This window comes from Aulonocara stuartgranti (assembly GCF_965226115.1).
Source record: "Aulonocara stuartgranti genome assembly, chromosome: 14".
In the NCBI taxonomy this organism is placed as follows: Eukaryota; Metazoa; Chordata; class Actinopteri; order Cichliformes; family Cichlidae; genus Aulonocara; species Aulonocara stuartgranti.
Window position 1 is genome coordinate 34,984,960 of NC_138950.1, and position 16,358 is coordinate 35,001,317.

At 41.2% G+C, this 16,358-nt stretch overlaps 1 protein-coding gene across 3 annotated transcripts in view; it reads right to left on the reverse strand.

Moving 5' to 3' along the window:
• Positions 1 to 2,725: 2,725 nt before the first annotated feature.
• The window catches only part of LOC309687970 (unconventional myosin-Ic-like), a 66,398-nt gene continuing 52,765 nt past the window's right edge, over positions 2,726 to 16,358 (reverse strand). For all 3 annotated transcript variants that reach the window (XM_082503338.1, XM_082503340.1, XM_082503339.1), the window contains 22 exons: positions 15,777 to 15,850; positions 15,484 to 15,589; positions 14,308 to 14,388; positions 13,498 to 13,589; positions 13,259 to 13,353; positions 11,722 to 11,768; positions 11,559 to 11,639; positions 10,942 to 11,047; positions 9,442 to 9,559; positions 8,477 to 8,590; positions 8,256 to 8,332; positions 8,088 to 8,156; positions 7,902 to 7,986; positions 7,175 to 7,334; positions 6,964 to 7,047; positions 6,784 to 6,877; positions 6,653 to 6,708; positions 6,440 to 6,575; positions 6,238 to 6,308; positions 6,039 to 6,136; positions 5,795 to 5,894; positions 2,726 to 5,098 (listed from right to left, as the gene is read on the reverse strand). In XM_082503338.1, the coding sequence (XP_082359464.1) occupies positions 5,072 to 5,098; positions 5,795 to 5,894; positions 6,039 to 6,136; positions 6,238 to 6,308; positions 6,440 to 6,575; positions 6,653 to 6,708; positions 6,784 to 6,877; positions 6,964 to 7,047; positions 7,175 to 7,334; positions 7,902 to 7,986; positions 8,088 to 8,156; positions 8,256 to 8,332; positions 8,477 to 8,590; positions 9,442 to 9,559; positions 10,942 to 11,047; positions 11,559 to 11,639; positions 11,722 to 11,768; positions 13,259 to 13,353; positions 13,498 to 13,589; positions 14,308 to 14,388; positions 15,484 to 15,589; positions 15,777 to 15,850 (1,971 nt within the window). In that variant the 3' untranslated portion in view covers positions 2,726 to 5,071. The remainder of the gene's footprint in view (positions 5,099 to 5,794; positions 5,895 to 6,038; positions 6,137 to 6,237; positions 6,309 to 6,439; positions 6,576 to 6,652; positions 6,709 to 6,783; positions 6,878 to 6,963; positions 7,048 to 7,174; positions 7,335 to 7,901; positions 7,987 to 8,087; positions 8,157 to 8,255; positions 8,333 to 8,476; positions 8,591 to 9,441; positions 9,560 to 10,941; positions 11,048 to 11,558; positions 11,640 to 11,721; positions 11,769 to 13,258; positions 13,354 to 13,497; positions 13,590 to 14,307; positions 14,389 to 15,483; positions 15,590 to 15,776; positions 15,851 to 16,358) is intronic.

Consider the following 16,358-nt stretch of genomic DNA (forward strand, 5'->3'; position numbering starts at 1 on the left):
TGTCATAAAGAGGACAGCACAACCCAGACTGTCCAGCTGTGATCTGTGGAGGAAAAAATGTTCTGCATCTGCATTAAAGGTGTCAGTGGGCTACGGTAAACTAGGAAACTTCTGAAAAGCCTCGTGAGGTGTGTGTGCTTATGTAAGCCACAAATTGCCCATAAATCCACCAGAATATGAGGTGACACCCTGTTTACTTTCAGCTTCGTGCCAAATGCAGGATTCCTTGAACTACAGGAGAGGAGGGTTTACATGGTCCAGAGGAAAAAGCTCCTCTGAGGAGGGCAAATAACACCAGGGGAGTATTCTCAGTGGGCGACACCTGCTGGCTGCCTCAAACCATGACAGCGCAGTGCAGAGATTATACAGACAGTTAAACCACTGAAAACGTGCTTCTCAAAGGTTCAGCGGGAAACCTAGTGTTTACTATAGCACAGACCTCTAAACTGTTTGACAGCAGAATCACATAATCAGCACTCACGTGATCAGTGGAGCCATTTAAAGGAGTCTGTTGAATCAGATTCAAACAAATTACCATGAGATAACGGTCTTGATGCACGTTCAATTCCAAAAAGTTGATTGTGTTAATCTGGACATAGCATTTTCAGTGGGACTCAGATAGCTCCATTCTTATTTCATCCTCCCCACAACAACAGACACTTTGGAGATGGAGATCACTGCTTTTGTGACATGTTAGGTATTTTGTAGCACAGACACAACCATTCCTGCTCTTTTGAGGAGGTAATTTGGATCAGATTGGACTCCTGCATGTGGTTCTATCCCCCACATGGTTTAAATGAAGAATATGATATGAGCCGTTGTGGTTCTGACGTCTCACTGCCTGCAGTGCAGTTTGTGCATGAAAACAGTTTTCTGATGCTATTTTATAAAACATCCAACTTGGATTTTTTTTAAATTAGTTAATGATTGATACAACAGGGTGAACTTGAGCAGCTGCACAGCATATACACTTACACCATGAAGTATAGGGAGGTGTTTGACAGTTTTTATAAGCTTTGTTGTTTCCTGTCAATATAACAATACAACTTGTTACTGTTCCATCATTTTGATGTTTAATTTGATTTCTTATTTTTAACAGATTTTTAAAAAATTTAAATAGGCCTGTAATGACAGTTTTTACCTCTATACTACTTTTGTTGGACTCTAATGGAGTAGTTTTCCATGTTTCAACATTGAAAACGATCCTTATTAATCATATACCGAGGCCTGGTGCGGTTCCTCGGTTCATCCACTGAACACTGAAAGTAGTAATTTCGGTTCATGTTACTTTAAGCTAACTTTCTCCTGATTGGCTGTCCCTCGCAAAGAGAAAGTTTGATTGGCAGGTGGGTGGAGCATTTGCCTCACATGGGTCATTTGTGCACATAATGACCTGTTTATCTGAAACACGCTGTATAACACTCACCAATCAGTTTGCTTATCAGCTAAACCTTTTACACTCACTGATCACTGTATCGACCGCTCTTTAACATAAATATCTAATCAGCCAATCACATGGCAACAACTCAATGTATTTGGTCGTGGACACATCTGTCAAACCAACCTGCTGATGCTCAAACTAGTCATCAGAAAGAGGAGAGGATGTGATTTAAGTGACTTGATTTTTGATTGTTGGTGCCAGTGAGGCTGGTTTGAGTATTTAAAAAATGGATCTACTGAGATATCCCCACACAACCATCTCTACTGTTTACAGAGAGAATATCCAGCATTGATGCCAAAGGTCAGAGTAGACTAGTATCTGCTCAAAGCAGTGTGACCAAAGGAAATAACCACTCATTTAAATCAACATATGCAGAAGAGCATCTGTGAATGTACAACATGTCTAAACTTGAAGCAGATGGGCTACAGCAGCAGAAGAACACACTGGGTACCACTCCTTCCAGCTAGAATAGGAAACAAACTACAACTCACCAAATCACACAGCAAAAGACTGGAAAAACATGGATGTGGTCTGATGAGTCTCGATTTCTGCTGCCACATTTGGGTGGTAGGGTCATAATTTAGTGTAGGCAACATGAAACCATGGATCCATCCTGCCTTGTATCAATGGTTCAGGCTGCAGGTGGCGGCCTGATGGTGTGGGGGCTATTTTCTTGGCACACTTTAGGCCCTTAGTACATCCTGAACACTGCTTAAATGTCACAGCCTACCTGAGTGTTCTTGTGGAGCATGTCCATCCCTTCATGATCAGTGTAGCATTTTCTGATGGCTGCTTCCAGCAGGATAACACATGCCACAAAGCCATCTGTGAGGAAAGTTTCCAGCACCTTGCTGAATCGAAGCCACGAAGAATTAAAAAGAGCTTTGAAAACAAAAGGGGTCCAACTCCGGTCTATCACCTAATAAAGTGGCAGATGAGGGTTTATTATATGGATTAGCATAACCGGTTCACTTTAAGCGTTTCGTGTTTAGTTTCAGTTGCTAATCATTTATAAATATGAATGTTTTCAGGTATCTTAAAAAAAATAAATTACAATCTTGGTTACACACCCTAACTCTGAGATTTGCATTTGGTCTTGTTCACATTGTAAACCAACCTGGAAAATATTAGAAAAAAAACCCAGAACACATCAGCAGGCATTTCTGGACCCTGCAGGGTTGCATGTTGTTGCCATTTTATTAACTCTGGGCTACTTAACAACCCCTTTGGAAAAAAGGATAGGTCACACACACATAAAAAGCAACATCCAGCAGACACAGCCAGTTTGTTTTTAATTTTCAAATTTATTCATTCTTCAAATTCTATGTCATGGTTTAGTGTGTTGGCAGAATTCTACATTGGTTTGGTGGATACAGTAACTCAGGAGTGATAACAAGAGTGTATCTGTGAATCAACAGACAGACTTGGTTTGAATAAAGCTTATACACAGAGAGGAAACATCTCCAGGCAGGCTAACAGAGGTCTTCCTCTTCCCAGACACATCTTATATTGCTATACTAACAAAGGCACATGGACAAGTTTGAGTTAACAAACACCAAAAAGCTTCTTCTCCCCAAAACGTTTCACATCATCAAACCTCGTTTGGCTTGAGTCGCTCATTTAAAACACAACAAAAATGGACATTTACATCTCCAACAACATTTAGTACGACACCATAACGTCATATTAATCATACAACACATAATCACTAGAAATCAACAGGGCCTTTGGCTAATGCACACAGCAGCAGCAGCACTCAGAGACAAAGTTCTGACATCAAGTGGAAACATTTTGGAGCTGCTCTCATAAGTTTTCCAGAGCAAAACCTTTCCCCCATCTTTGGTCTCAGCTGCAGGCTTCAGGGAGAATCAGAGGTAAGACAGGGCTAAACAGAAATGTCTGAACTGGACTACAGGATGTGTTACACCTGAACAACTTCTGCTGTGACAGTTGGCGTCAGATGGCATTTTCTTGGCCTTTCAGATGGTGTCCTGCTCTGAGAAGTCTACTTTTGTTGTCACATATGAGTGAATGAACATCATGAGGCTACAGCGAGGAAACTGTTAGCTTGATTATAATTGCAAAGAAAAGAGTTAGCCTTCCAATAGGCTATATTGGAGATATAAAGCTCAGAGTTACATTCTGTCTTCATTAACGATTACAAAACCAAATGTGTAGGAGGGCTTTTAACAAACAAGATTTCCTGGAAATTTCCCATAAATCAAACCAAAGTCTTTCCCACAAACCGTGCCATTATTCTCTCCTAAATCAAGCTGGATGTAGCTACATATTTACAATTAAGACATGAGACTCTTGTCAATTCAATCTTCTCATCAATTAATAGCATCTTTTGGCGTTTTAACATAGCCCAATATAGTACAATCATTGCTGAACCAAATACAGCTTTAAAATTTAGTCTCACAGGGCTAAAATTATTATTATTATTTTTAAAAGCCAAAATGCTGTTAGCTGTCAGACTGGTGAAAGCCTATTTAGGTGTAGCAACACCTGGTTAGTTGAGTGTAACAGGCAGTGTGGAGGGTGGAGCGGAGGGCAGACATAGTGATGGAGGGACTCTGTGGTGGTGAACAATTGGTGTGTGCTGTACATGCTGCTGCTGCTGGTGTTAATCCAACGTTCACTGAGAGGATGGCAGGTTCCCATCTGCACTTAACTCGACTCATTGGAGCGTCATGGTTCTCACACGGCGGTGAAGAGCTGCAAAACTGTTGTAAATAAAGTCAGAGAGAAAGGCACAAGCACCTAGCATCAAGGCAAACCACTGCTGCACCCTCACTTCTCTCTCCCCGTCTTTCTCTTGCCTTTTCCACAAACCCGTCTCACTTACTTTGTTCTTTTCTTGCAGCATTTAAGGAACATGCTGCTGCGATTCTCTCACAATTACCTCTCTTCTTACTCAAACACTGTACAAATAAAGATTCTGAAGAGTATTCAGTAGTAAATTGAACTCTTTAAGGTATTTTCAGCCACATCTGACACTAAAGTTTTTTTTGGCCTCAAATCTTTACTGAATGTTCGAAAAGTTCCTGTTCCTCCTCGTCAAACCTCCCAGCATCTGTCCTACATGCTGTCAAACCTTGTTCTTAACACTCCGCAACAAGATACAGCTTTAATAACTCGCCCAGTTAACGAAGCAGTGTCAGGCAGACAAAGGAGCAAAATAAAAATAAAAAAGTAAACAGGGAAAAAAAAGAGGCAACAGCTGACCCTGACTTTGATCCACAACAGCCCCCTTCATCTCACTGTCTTCTATTCTAACACTTTCCTTATTGTTTTCTTGGTCATGTTCCCATATAAAGCACAATAAACAGCTGGTGCAAGAAAATTGCACCAAATATATTTGTTATCCCTTGGCCTCATATATAAAATCAGAATATTTAAACAGCATTAAACAGTATTAATCCCAAAAATATTATCTATAAACATAAATATATCAATTAGTTTAGCTGGATTTTTATTGTTTTTTGTTTAAATCGGAAACACATGCCACCCATCTAGTGACAGTTTGCATCTGATTGGCTTAAGCAGAGTGGAGTCTGCAGTCATGTGATTGGTGGATGGCAGAGGTCAGGAGGACATGGGTCCTGGTGTGTGTGGTCAGAGTGGCCATCATCTGGAGTTCAGCCTGGGAGCCGTCTGAAAGGGAGCCGGAGGAGAAACGTTTCACCTTAACTCAGAAACTACTGTGTACTGCTTTACACCAAAATCTTTATTCACAGCAGTTGAATAGCATACAACAACAGTCAGGATCAGTAAATCGATTCAAATCAGTCAGCAAAGCTTGCATCTATATGACATCACTGAGAGCGGGGCATGGTCTGTGGTGCCACTGCAGGGGAGGTGGACACACCTGAGCAGCAGCTGCAATCACGCCTCTCTGGCTTTAAAGTCTGCACTGGCTCCTGTCAGTGTTATTGTTGGTATGTTGAGCTGTAGCTGTGGTTTGTACAGCAACCGTGTGTGTGATAGTAATAAAGAATGCTGAAAAGCATTAAGATGTGGACCAGTCTGCCGTGTATTTACTACAACCTAATATGGTCATCTCACGCACACTGCTCTGGCTTTGAACGCAGATGCTCCACCCACCCACTGTTGGACAGGTGGTCGGGCTACCAATTAAAAGAAAGCTGGTTTAAATGTTTTTTTTTAGAACTGTGAATGATGTGTAGATACACCCTTTGAAGCTGCACCAGCACTCATTAATGCAGACTGAAAAACGAGTATACAACAAAGTGACAAACCCCCCCCCCCCCCCCCCAAAACATCTGTAAACACTTTGCTGACAAAGACATAGAACTGATAATGATGCAGAAGATGATGAAGCACACTCACCACAGACAAGTGTCCATTCTTAGCTTTGGCCACCAGCAGTTCTGATCCAGGTGTGAAATCTATTATCCCCTCCTTTCCCTGACCCATTGTAAACTTTATACTGGGGAAGCAACAGAGGGGCAGTGAGAATCATGAAGGAACTCATAAAGTACTCCAGAATGATTAACATGAAAGGAGCCTGAGATTACCAGTGCAGACCGTGCACAGCTTTGTGGGGAACAGTGTGTGTGTTTCTGCCTCTCACCTGCCCTGGTTGATGTTGATGGTGTTGATTTTGTCAGCGCAGATGGCGATCTTGGTCAGGGTCTCGATCACATGGTCGCTCTGCAGAACCACATCTCCCTGCGAGGAAACACAGGCAGACGCAAATTAGTTTTTTCTGTGGGACTTTTTTTTTCCTTCTTCAAAACAGCAGCAAAGCAGTTAGGTGTCCTCATCTTCACCTTTTGCTTGTTGTCCTCACTGGGCACGTGCAGAACAAACACGCCATCGCTAAGAGAGCTGACGGAGATGCCTGCAAACACAGCACAACAATTAGTGGCTATTTTCTTTTCAAAATGTCAATCACTATTCCAAATCATGTGACAAACACCCGCTAAAAGACAAGAAGACACGAGAAGCGTCTGTCTGTTTTTGACCTCTGACCTTTCAGAGCGCCGTAGTCAATGCGCTGCTTGAGCTTGCCCTCCTCTGCAATAACGGCACTGTTGGCAGTGAGCAGCAGCTGCCGGGGGCGGGGCTTGTAGCCCCTCCTGTCGTACTTGGTGACCGGCACTGCATACTGGGGACAAAAGCGCAGGAAGATCAGTACATGCTGATGCTGAGCTTGTAGTTAAAACTGTCTAAAGCTTCACTAACCTTCATCTTCTCACTGCCCAGAGCCTGCACAACTTTGGGGTTAATGTTCTCGCCATCTGAATAAGAGCAGACACATTCACTGATCTGAAAGCATTTGTAGCCCGTTGGCTGCAGAGTGAGCAATGGCTTACCGAGTCTGGTGCTGACAAACAGCTTGGGCACGCTCTGTGGGTAGTTGTCCTTCTTGTCTTTGAAGATCTCGCTGGCAATCATCTTCTGCTCCATCTATTCAAAGGCGAGAGTGATGTGAATGAAGCAAGCAGCAAACCAGAAAACTTACAGTGTGATAGAGAGCGCGGGGCAGTCATCACCTGATGTTTCCACTCAGGACTGATCTTCTTGCAGTAACTCCACACCATGTTCTGCATGCACATCTTACGCAAATGCTCAGACGCCTACAGACACACAGAGGTTTCACATTACTTGACTACTGGCTTCAATTTTCACTCATTTTCTATATGAGAAGGTCTTACCAGACAGAACATTTACATGAACATTTTTCAGTCAAATCTGAATTCTGACCTCAGTGAGAGCAGCTGGAGGAGTGGGCCAGCTCTTGTCCAGGACATTTTTGGGCAGGTTCTTGCAGAGGTTCATGAGGAAAGAGTAGCGCACATAATCCAGAAAATACTCGTTCTCTGGACAGCGCTCCTTGTGACGGTAGATGAAGCCTTTGATGAACCTGATGGAGAGACAAGAAAGGAGCTGGAATCATCAAAAACCAGCAACATAAAGTTTCTTCACAGTAATCCTAAGAGAAACATTAGAATGAAACAGCACCCTTATATTTTTTTTTAAAAGAACTCATTGGAACTTTCATAGCTTTCAGAATGTAATGATTAGTTTTTTTCCAATTCATTTACTTCATTGTCTCCCTGACAATTATTCTGCATTTTGTTTCACTTTACTTAAATGATTATTATTAGGACTGATCCTCAAAGCAAGTCTGTTGAGTAAAACACGAAATCTGACTGTTAGTAATTAAGGCAAATGAGGTAAGGTAATAAGGTTGTAATTAAATATGTTTAAATGAAACCAAACAGAGCTTCCCATACTTTACATTTCACAGTCACGCGTAAGCACAATCCTTTGGCAATACTAAAGTGCCAAAAAGCTGCAGTTCCTCTAATCTCCACTTGAGGCTGCTCCAATGGTCCACAGCCTCTGACACAAAAACTTGGTCTCTATGGATAAACGTTTTCATTAAAGTATGGCACCATCTACTGGTTGGATCCGGTATAATCTGTACCTGCGGATTGTATTTGCTGCCTGTCGTCTGCGCTGGGCCCTTCTTCTGGCCAGGATCCCCCTCCACCATGCCTGGACTGCAATAGCTGCCAGATACAGCAAATTCACATAAATAAATGGTTCAGATTTACTGTAAATATGAGATACACATGTATCTCGTGTATAAACTTTATATAAACCTCCCTACCTGAGTTTCTGAGCTTCTGGTATTTGCACTTCTGGCTGTAGCCTTTCCACCCCGCCTGCAGCTTGGTGGCTATGTGGGGACAGAGGCAACAAGCTCAAACCTGCAGCACATTGTCTGTCAGCAATATAACGGCATTGATGCGTCAGATCGAGACTTGCCAACTCTTACCGAGACTATGTTTCCTGGTCTCCAGTGCATCCTCTGTGGCAAACAAGGTCTTTGGGAAGCGAATGAAGATTTTGGATCTAAGTGGTTATGAAAGACATGGAATTACAGACACAATAAAGAAAGTCAAAATATGGGACAGTGCTTCTTATTCTACAGGATCTGTGACAGCTGCCAGATATGACAGATTAGTTTTGACATCTTCATCAGACAGTGCAGCTGACCTGCCCATTTTGTACTCCTCAGGCTTGTATCCCAAGTGTTTGACCAATGTGGAAACTCCATCTGACAGCTTCCCGTCCCAGTTAGGCCACGTGCCTGGACACAGGGACTTGTATCTAAACATAAAAAGAAAAAAAACAAAGTAATCATTTGAATTAAATCAAAAACTAAAAGGGTCTGGCTGTTTATAAGACAGCAGGTTAGCCAGCTATTTCTATAGTTTCTATTTGGAGGCCAGCCTTTATTTGTTTGTCTCACCTCTGCCTGATCATTATCAGAGACCCGCTTTTTAACAGATAAAGACATACAGGTAAATAAATGCCTCAGGCGAGCACAAACCAGTCAGAGAAATAATGTGCAATATGTAAGCTTTGTTTGATTTATCTGTAGTAAGACTGCCAAATGATCCCTTTTTCCAGCCTCTGACCTGTGAGGATTTAGTGCTTTTGCCTAACGTCACAGGAAGTAACAAGGAATTTTCTGTTTCCCCTTTTTTGCTTCAGGAAACTTCTTTTTTTCAACCTCTATTCCAAATTAAGTTAGCAATGATAGCAGAAGGTGATTTAAGACACTTTGGCTTAAAAGGCCTCTCACCTGAGAGAAGAATAATAGCTCTACACCAGCATGGGTTTACTGTCATTCAAATCGAGTTTAAATACTGGGAATAGTCACTTTTGAGCAGCTTTGAACTTTTTTCTTGTTTTGCTGCCAATGACTTGGGGTATGAGGAGGAGGTATTGAGACTTTTGGTAGGTGTTAAAAGCTACTATAGTGTACTGAGGTATCCAATGGAATGCAAAGCTCAATACTACGTTGTTCCATAGTTATGAACGAATCTAAATAGTTTTACTTAATAATGTTCAATGAATTACTAAAACTAATGTGTTTCTATGTGAGAATCTTTGTGACCGATAGCTGCGATGACACCAGCAGATGTTGTGGAGACATGTTAGCGGTGGCAGATCACCTCTGCAGGAACACCTCGTAGCGGCGTCTGTAGGCAAAGCCTGCCCTCCTCACCCGCAGATTCTCCATCAGTCCCAGATACTTGACCTGGTGACGGATCAATACTTCATCAAATCGACCTGTGACGGAGAGCAGAGGGAGAGCAGGCTCAGTGAGAAAAATGTGAAAGGCAGCAGAGCAAAATGAACCAGAGAAAACCAGTAAATGCTAAGCAGCAGGAGTGGGAGTGACACAGGACAAAGAAAGAGTGTGAAACCAACAAAAGGCCAACTGTGGAGAGAAACAAAGGGCTGGTCCGATATACTGACGACCACACGGAGAGGTCCACTGCAGCTACTGATGGAGCAGAAAAAAACAAAACAAACAAACAAACAAAAAAACAACAACAACCCCAAATCCAACCTGCTTAGGTCAGAATTTTTGAAATATCAGAATGAATGTGAGGTTTGTGGGGAAATTATTATCTTGTTGAAGCTCCTTTTACTAAAAGTATTGCATAAAGCTGACATTGACCCTCTGAAAAATACTAACACTCATAGCAATCTGAATCGAGCTGACAACAAAAACAACTTTATTACAGGAGTATTTTATTTTGAAAATCTGAATTTATATAGTGTGAAACATTAACAGATACAAATAAAGCAGAATTAAAACTTACTACATGCACTTGAAACATTTTCATGCTGTTGAAATCTAAATTTATGAAGTACACCTAAATGTAAGCTTTGCAATTGGAAAACAATATTAGCACAGGTCTCCACCAAAACAACAGGCTTCTTTGTAAATGTCCAGTAAAGTCACTGGTTTTGTTTGAACAGATTAAAGAGTAGAAAGCTCACATCTGTCAACTGTTTTTATTATCATCACTTAGAGTGGTGATGGCAGCTGGTAGTAATAACAGCAAAAATACCATCATTTTGTTGTAGGGGGGCAATAATATGTGAGAGAGGGTCGGGCGTATGCAGGTACACACAAACAGACATAAATGCTCCCAATTTACTCAAAATCTGACACCTATGTGTCACCTCACTGTCTTCCTCGCTTTCCTGGCCTCACACTTATACTCTTTGTTGTGCCCTGGATTTATTATTTATGCTGTGTTTGTGGGGAAAGTATTGTTCCGTAGTTAGATTTTGCATTGAAAAAAAGCAAAGACTAGAAGGAAAAACTGATGATGGATATGTCTGTGAAGGTTCATCGTAGTCTAAGGAGCTTGGAAAGAAAAGCGTCTGGACTTCTCATCCAAGAAGCTTCTTCAGTTCAGAACTGAACTGAACAGATGAGAGGTGAAACGTCTTCAAGCAACTTAAAGAAGTCCAGACACTTTTCTTTCCAAGCTCTTTAGACTGATGATGGATATGAGATCATTATGAAATCGTGATCCATTAGCTGTCACCGAATGAGGCGAACAATCGATTCAAACATTTAACAACAACATTTGAAAGAATGCGTTCTATCGTGTTCTGCACTACATTAACAGAAAAAGGACTTGAAATCATACCTGACTGCTTGGAGTCATTGGGCTTGATACAGCGCACGTACGACGGCTCCTTGGACATCAGGATCTCCATGAGTTTCGCCAGACTGGCTTTGAACTGGGTGGCTGCCTGGAGGGGCAGACACAGAAATATGATGAATGAGAGGTGGTTAGCAGGGGATAGAGAGATGAAGGCAAGAGGACGCTGGGTGGCAAATGGAGCAAAGACTTAAAAAGATAAAAAGTGACGAGGAGAAGAGCAAACTGAAGCCTGGTGACAGAGAGGATGAGCTAAGAAGAGCAACGTCAGCAGGGGGCGGCGATGTGACGGCAAGCCCAGCTGACACTGAACACTGGGCCCAGTGTGGAGTACTGGGACTCTTAACCCGCCAGCCTGTGACAGGTCCTGTGTGAGTGAGCGTGCATGGAGGACATACAAGTGTCAGGGAATTCCTCAGTGAGTGGGTAGCCACAGAGAATCCCCATCAGACCGCCCACTCAGCACTGGAGAGGGGAAACACACCACTGTTGTTTTGCTGTGGGAAAGTATGCTGGGACGCAAACAAGGAAAAACACGGCAGACCTCAGGAAACCTCAGAAATTGAAGCAGGGAGGCACAGATGGACACTGAGGTATCTCACCGTATCAGGACGCTTCTTGTCACTCAGCTCTTCCCTGTTAAAGCACTGCGTCAGGATCTTGTTCTCTGACATACACATGACCTGCAGACACACACACGCAGGGTACGTTTAGCCTGAACGTCAACTCTGGGAAAGAAAATGGTTCGCTTAAACTCTGTCTCACCTCTTTTAGGTTCCTGAAGAGCAGGTCGTTGTTCTTGTCCAAAAATCCTGAAAGGAGAAAGAGTCAGATGTGAAAATGCAATACCTCACATTAACACTCATCACTGGCCCACTGCTCTGACTTTCTCTTCTTCAAATGTGTGAGAGAAAAAAAATCCAGATTCTCCGATTATTTCTTGGTCTTCCTTCAAAGGGAAAAACTCCCAATGCAGCAAGTGAGCTAAAACAATAATAATACTAATAAAAAAAAAAAATCAAACAAACAGTGGTACATTTTCAATTTAGACAGACTGAAGAGTTTTCTAATACTGAATTTGATTTTATACCACAGTAAATAAAAATTTTATTTTCTGATTTTCCAGCTGTAACAAGTTCAATTGAGGATCTTTCAAAGTGGTCTTAAAGCGGATCTATGTGACTTTTCCTCATTTCCTTTCATATATGACCCTGTTACAATGTAATGTAATGTAAATGCTCATTTTAACCACGGCAAACAGCTCAAGATCAGTGTAGGTACAAGTAGTCACTGAAACTTAGGGTTCGGGCTGATGCTTCTTTCTACTCTTGGCTCAGCGTTACATTATTCAAAGTGGATACCTCTAATATGGTCAGGCCCCAGCCAACTGCTATTCAAATACTTTGTTAGTGAGGGGCATCCAGTCACAAGAACGTTGTCTTGTTTCAGTCAGACGTTAAACTAAAAGGCTGCATGAAGTCCTGGGATAAGCAAATACGTAAGGATAATTTTGGACTGTGAATTATGCAAAGTTACTGAATTAAAGTTTAAAAATGTGAACAGAATAGGTTACCTTTAACAGCTTGCTTAATAGCAAATAAAGCCGATATATTTAGAGTTGTATCTAAATGTACTTACTACTACTACAGGTTAATTTGACGGATAACGTAACTACTAACTGTATGCTTTCTCTGTTAAGGTGAGCCTTCCAAATTGGTGAATTAACCTTTTTCAAGCAAGGTTCATAAGAAGTAAGCAGGATTTTCATAAGAAGTACTTTCACACAGTGCATTTGTGGCTAACTAGCTTGTTGCTTCTGAAATGTTGACCCAGGGCAACATTAAGAATAAGGGTTCAAAATTGCTACTTGTTACGTTTGAATGTCAAGAAGATGGTCAGAAACTGGATTATTTATATAACTTTATAATAAAAATCTGTCACATCACTGCTACAAACAAACTGTGCAAGAACAGGCCTGATGTATGTGATTTTGTTATGTGAAGTATTAGAGCTTCTGTAAGTCTGCTCAGAGCTTTTACCATTTACTGGGAGTATTATCAAACAGTACTGGTATTTAGTACTGGAAAGGAGTCTGACATGCCTGACTGCTTTGCCAAATTCACCACAATAACAAACATGCAACGGCACGAGGTCATGCTGTCCTTGGCTGTTTTTTTCCACTTAGAAAAAAGAAGCACTACTTTGATGTTGACACTGTTCACAGCAGTACACTCTCACATCAACACAACCACACACATATACATATATATATATATAAATACACACACACACACACACACACCGTTGACATTGTAGTTAACCTCCCCAGCGTAATGCAGCAGTCTGAATTCATCACGGCCCATTACCTTCCGGGTCTTTGCATCTGCCAGTTTGTGACTGCAGGGAAGAACACAAACAAACAACGTGGATTTACCAGGAAATAAACTGGATACATTTAATAGTTCAAAGTCTGACAAGCTGAACTTTATGTGAGATCACACTGTATAAGCTGTGGATGAGAAGAGAGAATATCAAACTAACGTGACAAAGTGTGCGTGTCCGCCCACGGTGTCCTCCAGCTTCTCTAGGAAGGTCAAGTCACTGGCATCTCCGGGCCTCAGACACTCCTCATCCTGTGACACATGAACAGAGAGGTCAAATATTGTGACTACAAACTCTCAGAGTTTGGCTGTCACACTTGCCTGTTGTGTCCTGTGTATTAAAGGTCAGGTACAAAAGGTCTTGTTCACTTGTCTAACAAAAGGTGTAATTTTCACTGAGGTAAGCAAGAACATCTCCCTTTCACATTTTAAAATCATAACTTTCCTCTTAATCTTTGGGTATATGTTTGATTTTCTCCCTAAAATGTCTCTAAACACAAAAAATAAGTTTGATTCATTCATATAGTAACATATCTAAATATAGATGATACATGGTGAGCTTCTTTATAGCAGTCACTGAACAGCCAACACTGGATCCACAGTGCGCAGTGGTTAGCAGCGCTCGCCTTGCAGGAAGAGGTTTGTGGTTTGAATCTGCTGTTGTCTGAGGAGCTTGCAGACTGAAGTGTTCTGTCACTTTTCAACCAAATTCACCACATCTTTGTTTGTTTTTTTCCCCCCGATTTTACATTTTTAGTTTTTGATTCGACTGTCACTCTCAGGCCTACGCACTAAATAAGAAGCTGGAGACAAAAGTCTATGTGCTTGTCTATGCATGGATTATTCCTGTTTGTCTGATATGTTCCACTAAAGACTATTCTTTTTAATATGCTCACCCATAGATTCTTTAAATATTTCTGCTTCTAGACCACATAAGCAATAAGTGAGAGGGACTAGCATATCTCCTCACCAGAATGGAGATGATGCCTTTAAACTTCTCCTCCACCAGGTCACAGATTATCTTGTTGTTGAAGTACTGCACTGGCTCCCACTGGAAATGCACAAAAGTTATGGTTAGAGATCATTAAGAGAAAAAAAAATGACTGATTGCTGAGCAGCTCAACGATCTGCTGCACAGATAGGAAAAAGAAATCATTAATAGATTTTTTTCTCATTAAAATCTGAGCTGCCACCAGAAATTGATAAGACCAAGACACAAAACAACTTGAAAGCACAAGAATCAAAATCACAGTGCACCCAGGCTGAGTGTGGTGGTTGCAGGTCCTGTTACCTGTTAGCACAGTCAAACTATTTCCACTGAGACGGCAGAGAGAGAGGGGGAGAGCGAGAGATATCAGATAAGAATGGACTCTTTGAGAAGAGAATCCAAGCTTCTCCCACAACTTGTTTGCTCTCTGACCACACAGACATTTACATTAGAATGAAAACAAGATGCTCTTGTTCTGAAGGGCCAAACAAAATCAAAATTCAATGAATATAAATGAGGAGAATAAGAGTAAGTGAGGAGAACAGTCAGCATCTTGAAACATCTTTCAGTGCAGACCTGTTTTGACATGTAATCTTCTTAAGAGGTTGAAATTTTTAATCTGTAAATAAAAGGCCCCCACCTCCCTCACCTCAACCAATAAGAGGGCTTCATTTCTAATGGGTCTGCATCTTCTAAAAATATGTGCACTTTCTCTAAATTACTTTGAGTTTAGACTCTGAGGGGGAAAAAAGCAGAACAGTGAATTCAATTATCGGCTTTACTTTGGAAAACTGCAGACACAATTGCATTAGGAGCTCTTTGCAGAGCCTGAACTCTCACTGACCCACTGATGAAAACAAACTGTGGAAAAAGTAAATAAGAAATCTTTAAAGCATGAGCAGAGCGGTGCACAGAGTAGGGAAACCCCTGCACAAAATTTTTTAAAAAAAAGAGAAAAAAATTCTACATGTACATTTGCTGCAGCTGAACAAGCAAACAGCAGGTTTTTTACATATGGAAAAGGTCCACGGCCATCACTGTCTAAGCTTTCTGAAACCAGACCTGAGGAACACATGGTACTTTTAATGGGAAACTACATATGACAACAGGTCGATCACAGCAGGTGTATGGGCACTGAGACAGAGAGCAGTGTCTGACCGTGATGCCTTCGGCCTCGTACTCGTCCTGCTCCGACTTCAGGGTGAGCTCGATGAAGAGCTGCTGCAGCTTCTCGTTACAATAGTTGATGCAGAACTGCTCAAAGCTGACACATGCAACAAACGAGACAGATAAGACAAAGCAAGGAGACATGTTGATTCTAGTTTATTATGTCACACTGTTCACAGAGTAGACGACAATGGAAGTGGAACACATCCAAATGAGTTCATCTAAGTTTTTTAGCACACAAAAAGGGGAAAAGGATTCATTGGCTAATTTGGGGGTAGTTGTACCTGTTGTGCTGGAAGACCTCAAAGCCATAGATATCCAGCAGACCAATGACACTGTAATTCTTGGAAGAGTCGCTCTGTTAGAAAAAACAAACAAAAAACGCATTTGTAATATACAGGAAAAGGAAAGTCCCAGCATACAATAAACACCATTTCATCATCTAAAGAAACTGCTGTTATGCTGCTCAGAACAATACTACCAATGAGGTTGAGCAATACAGTAAACCAGACCAGTGCTAGCATTTATATAATAACTGGATTGAATAATATTCTGCAGAAATAAAACATTAAGATAGATAACTGCTATGGCATTAATGTACTGAGAGGTTGGAAAAGAATTTGTAAAGTAATGAATTTAGAGGAAGACTCTAAACTTAATTTAAAACCAAGTATGTTAGCTACTCTCTTTCACTGGCTAAAAAAAATAAAAAAAACAGACGTCTACCTCTTGTTTTCTGCACTATAATAAGTTTGTTTTTAAGCCTCGAGATTTAAAGGTAATGGTTCATATTAGATGGATTAATTCTTGAGGATAAAAGAATTAAAGAAAACATAAAAGTTAAATTTATGGGAATAGAAAACAAG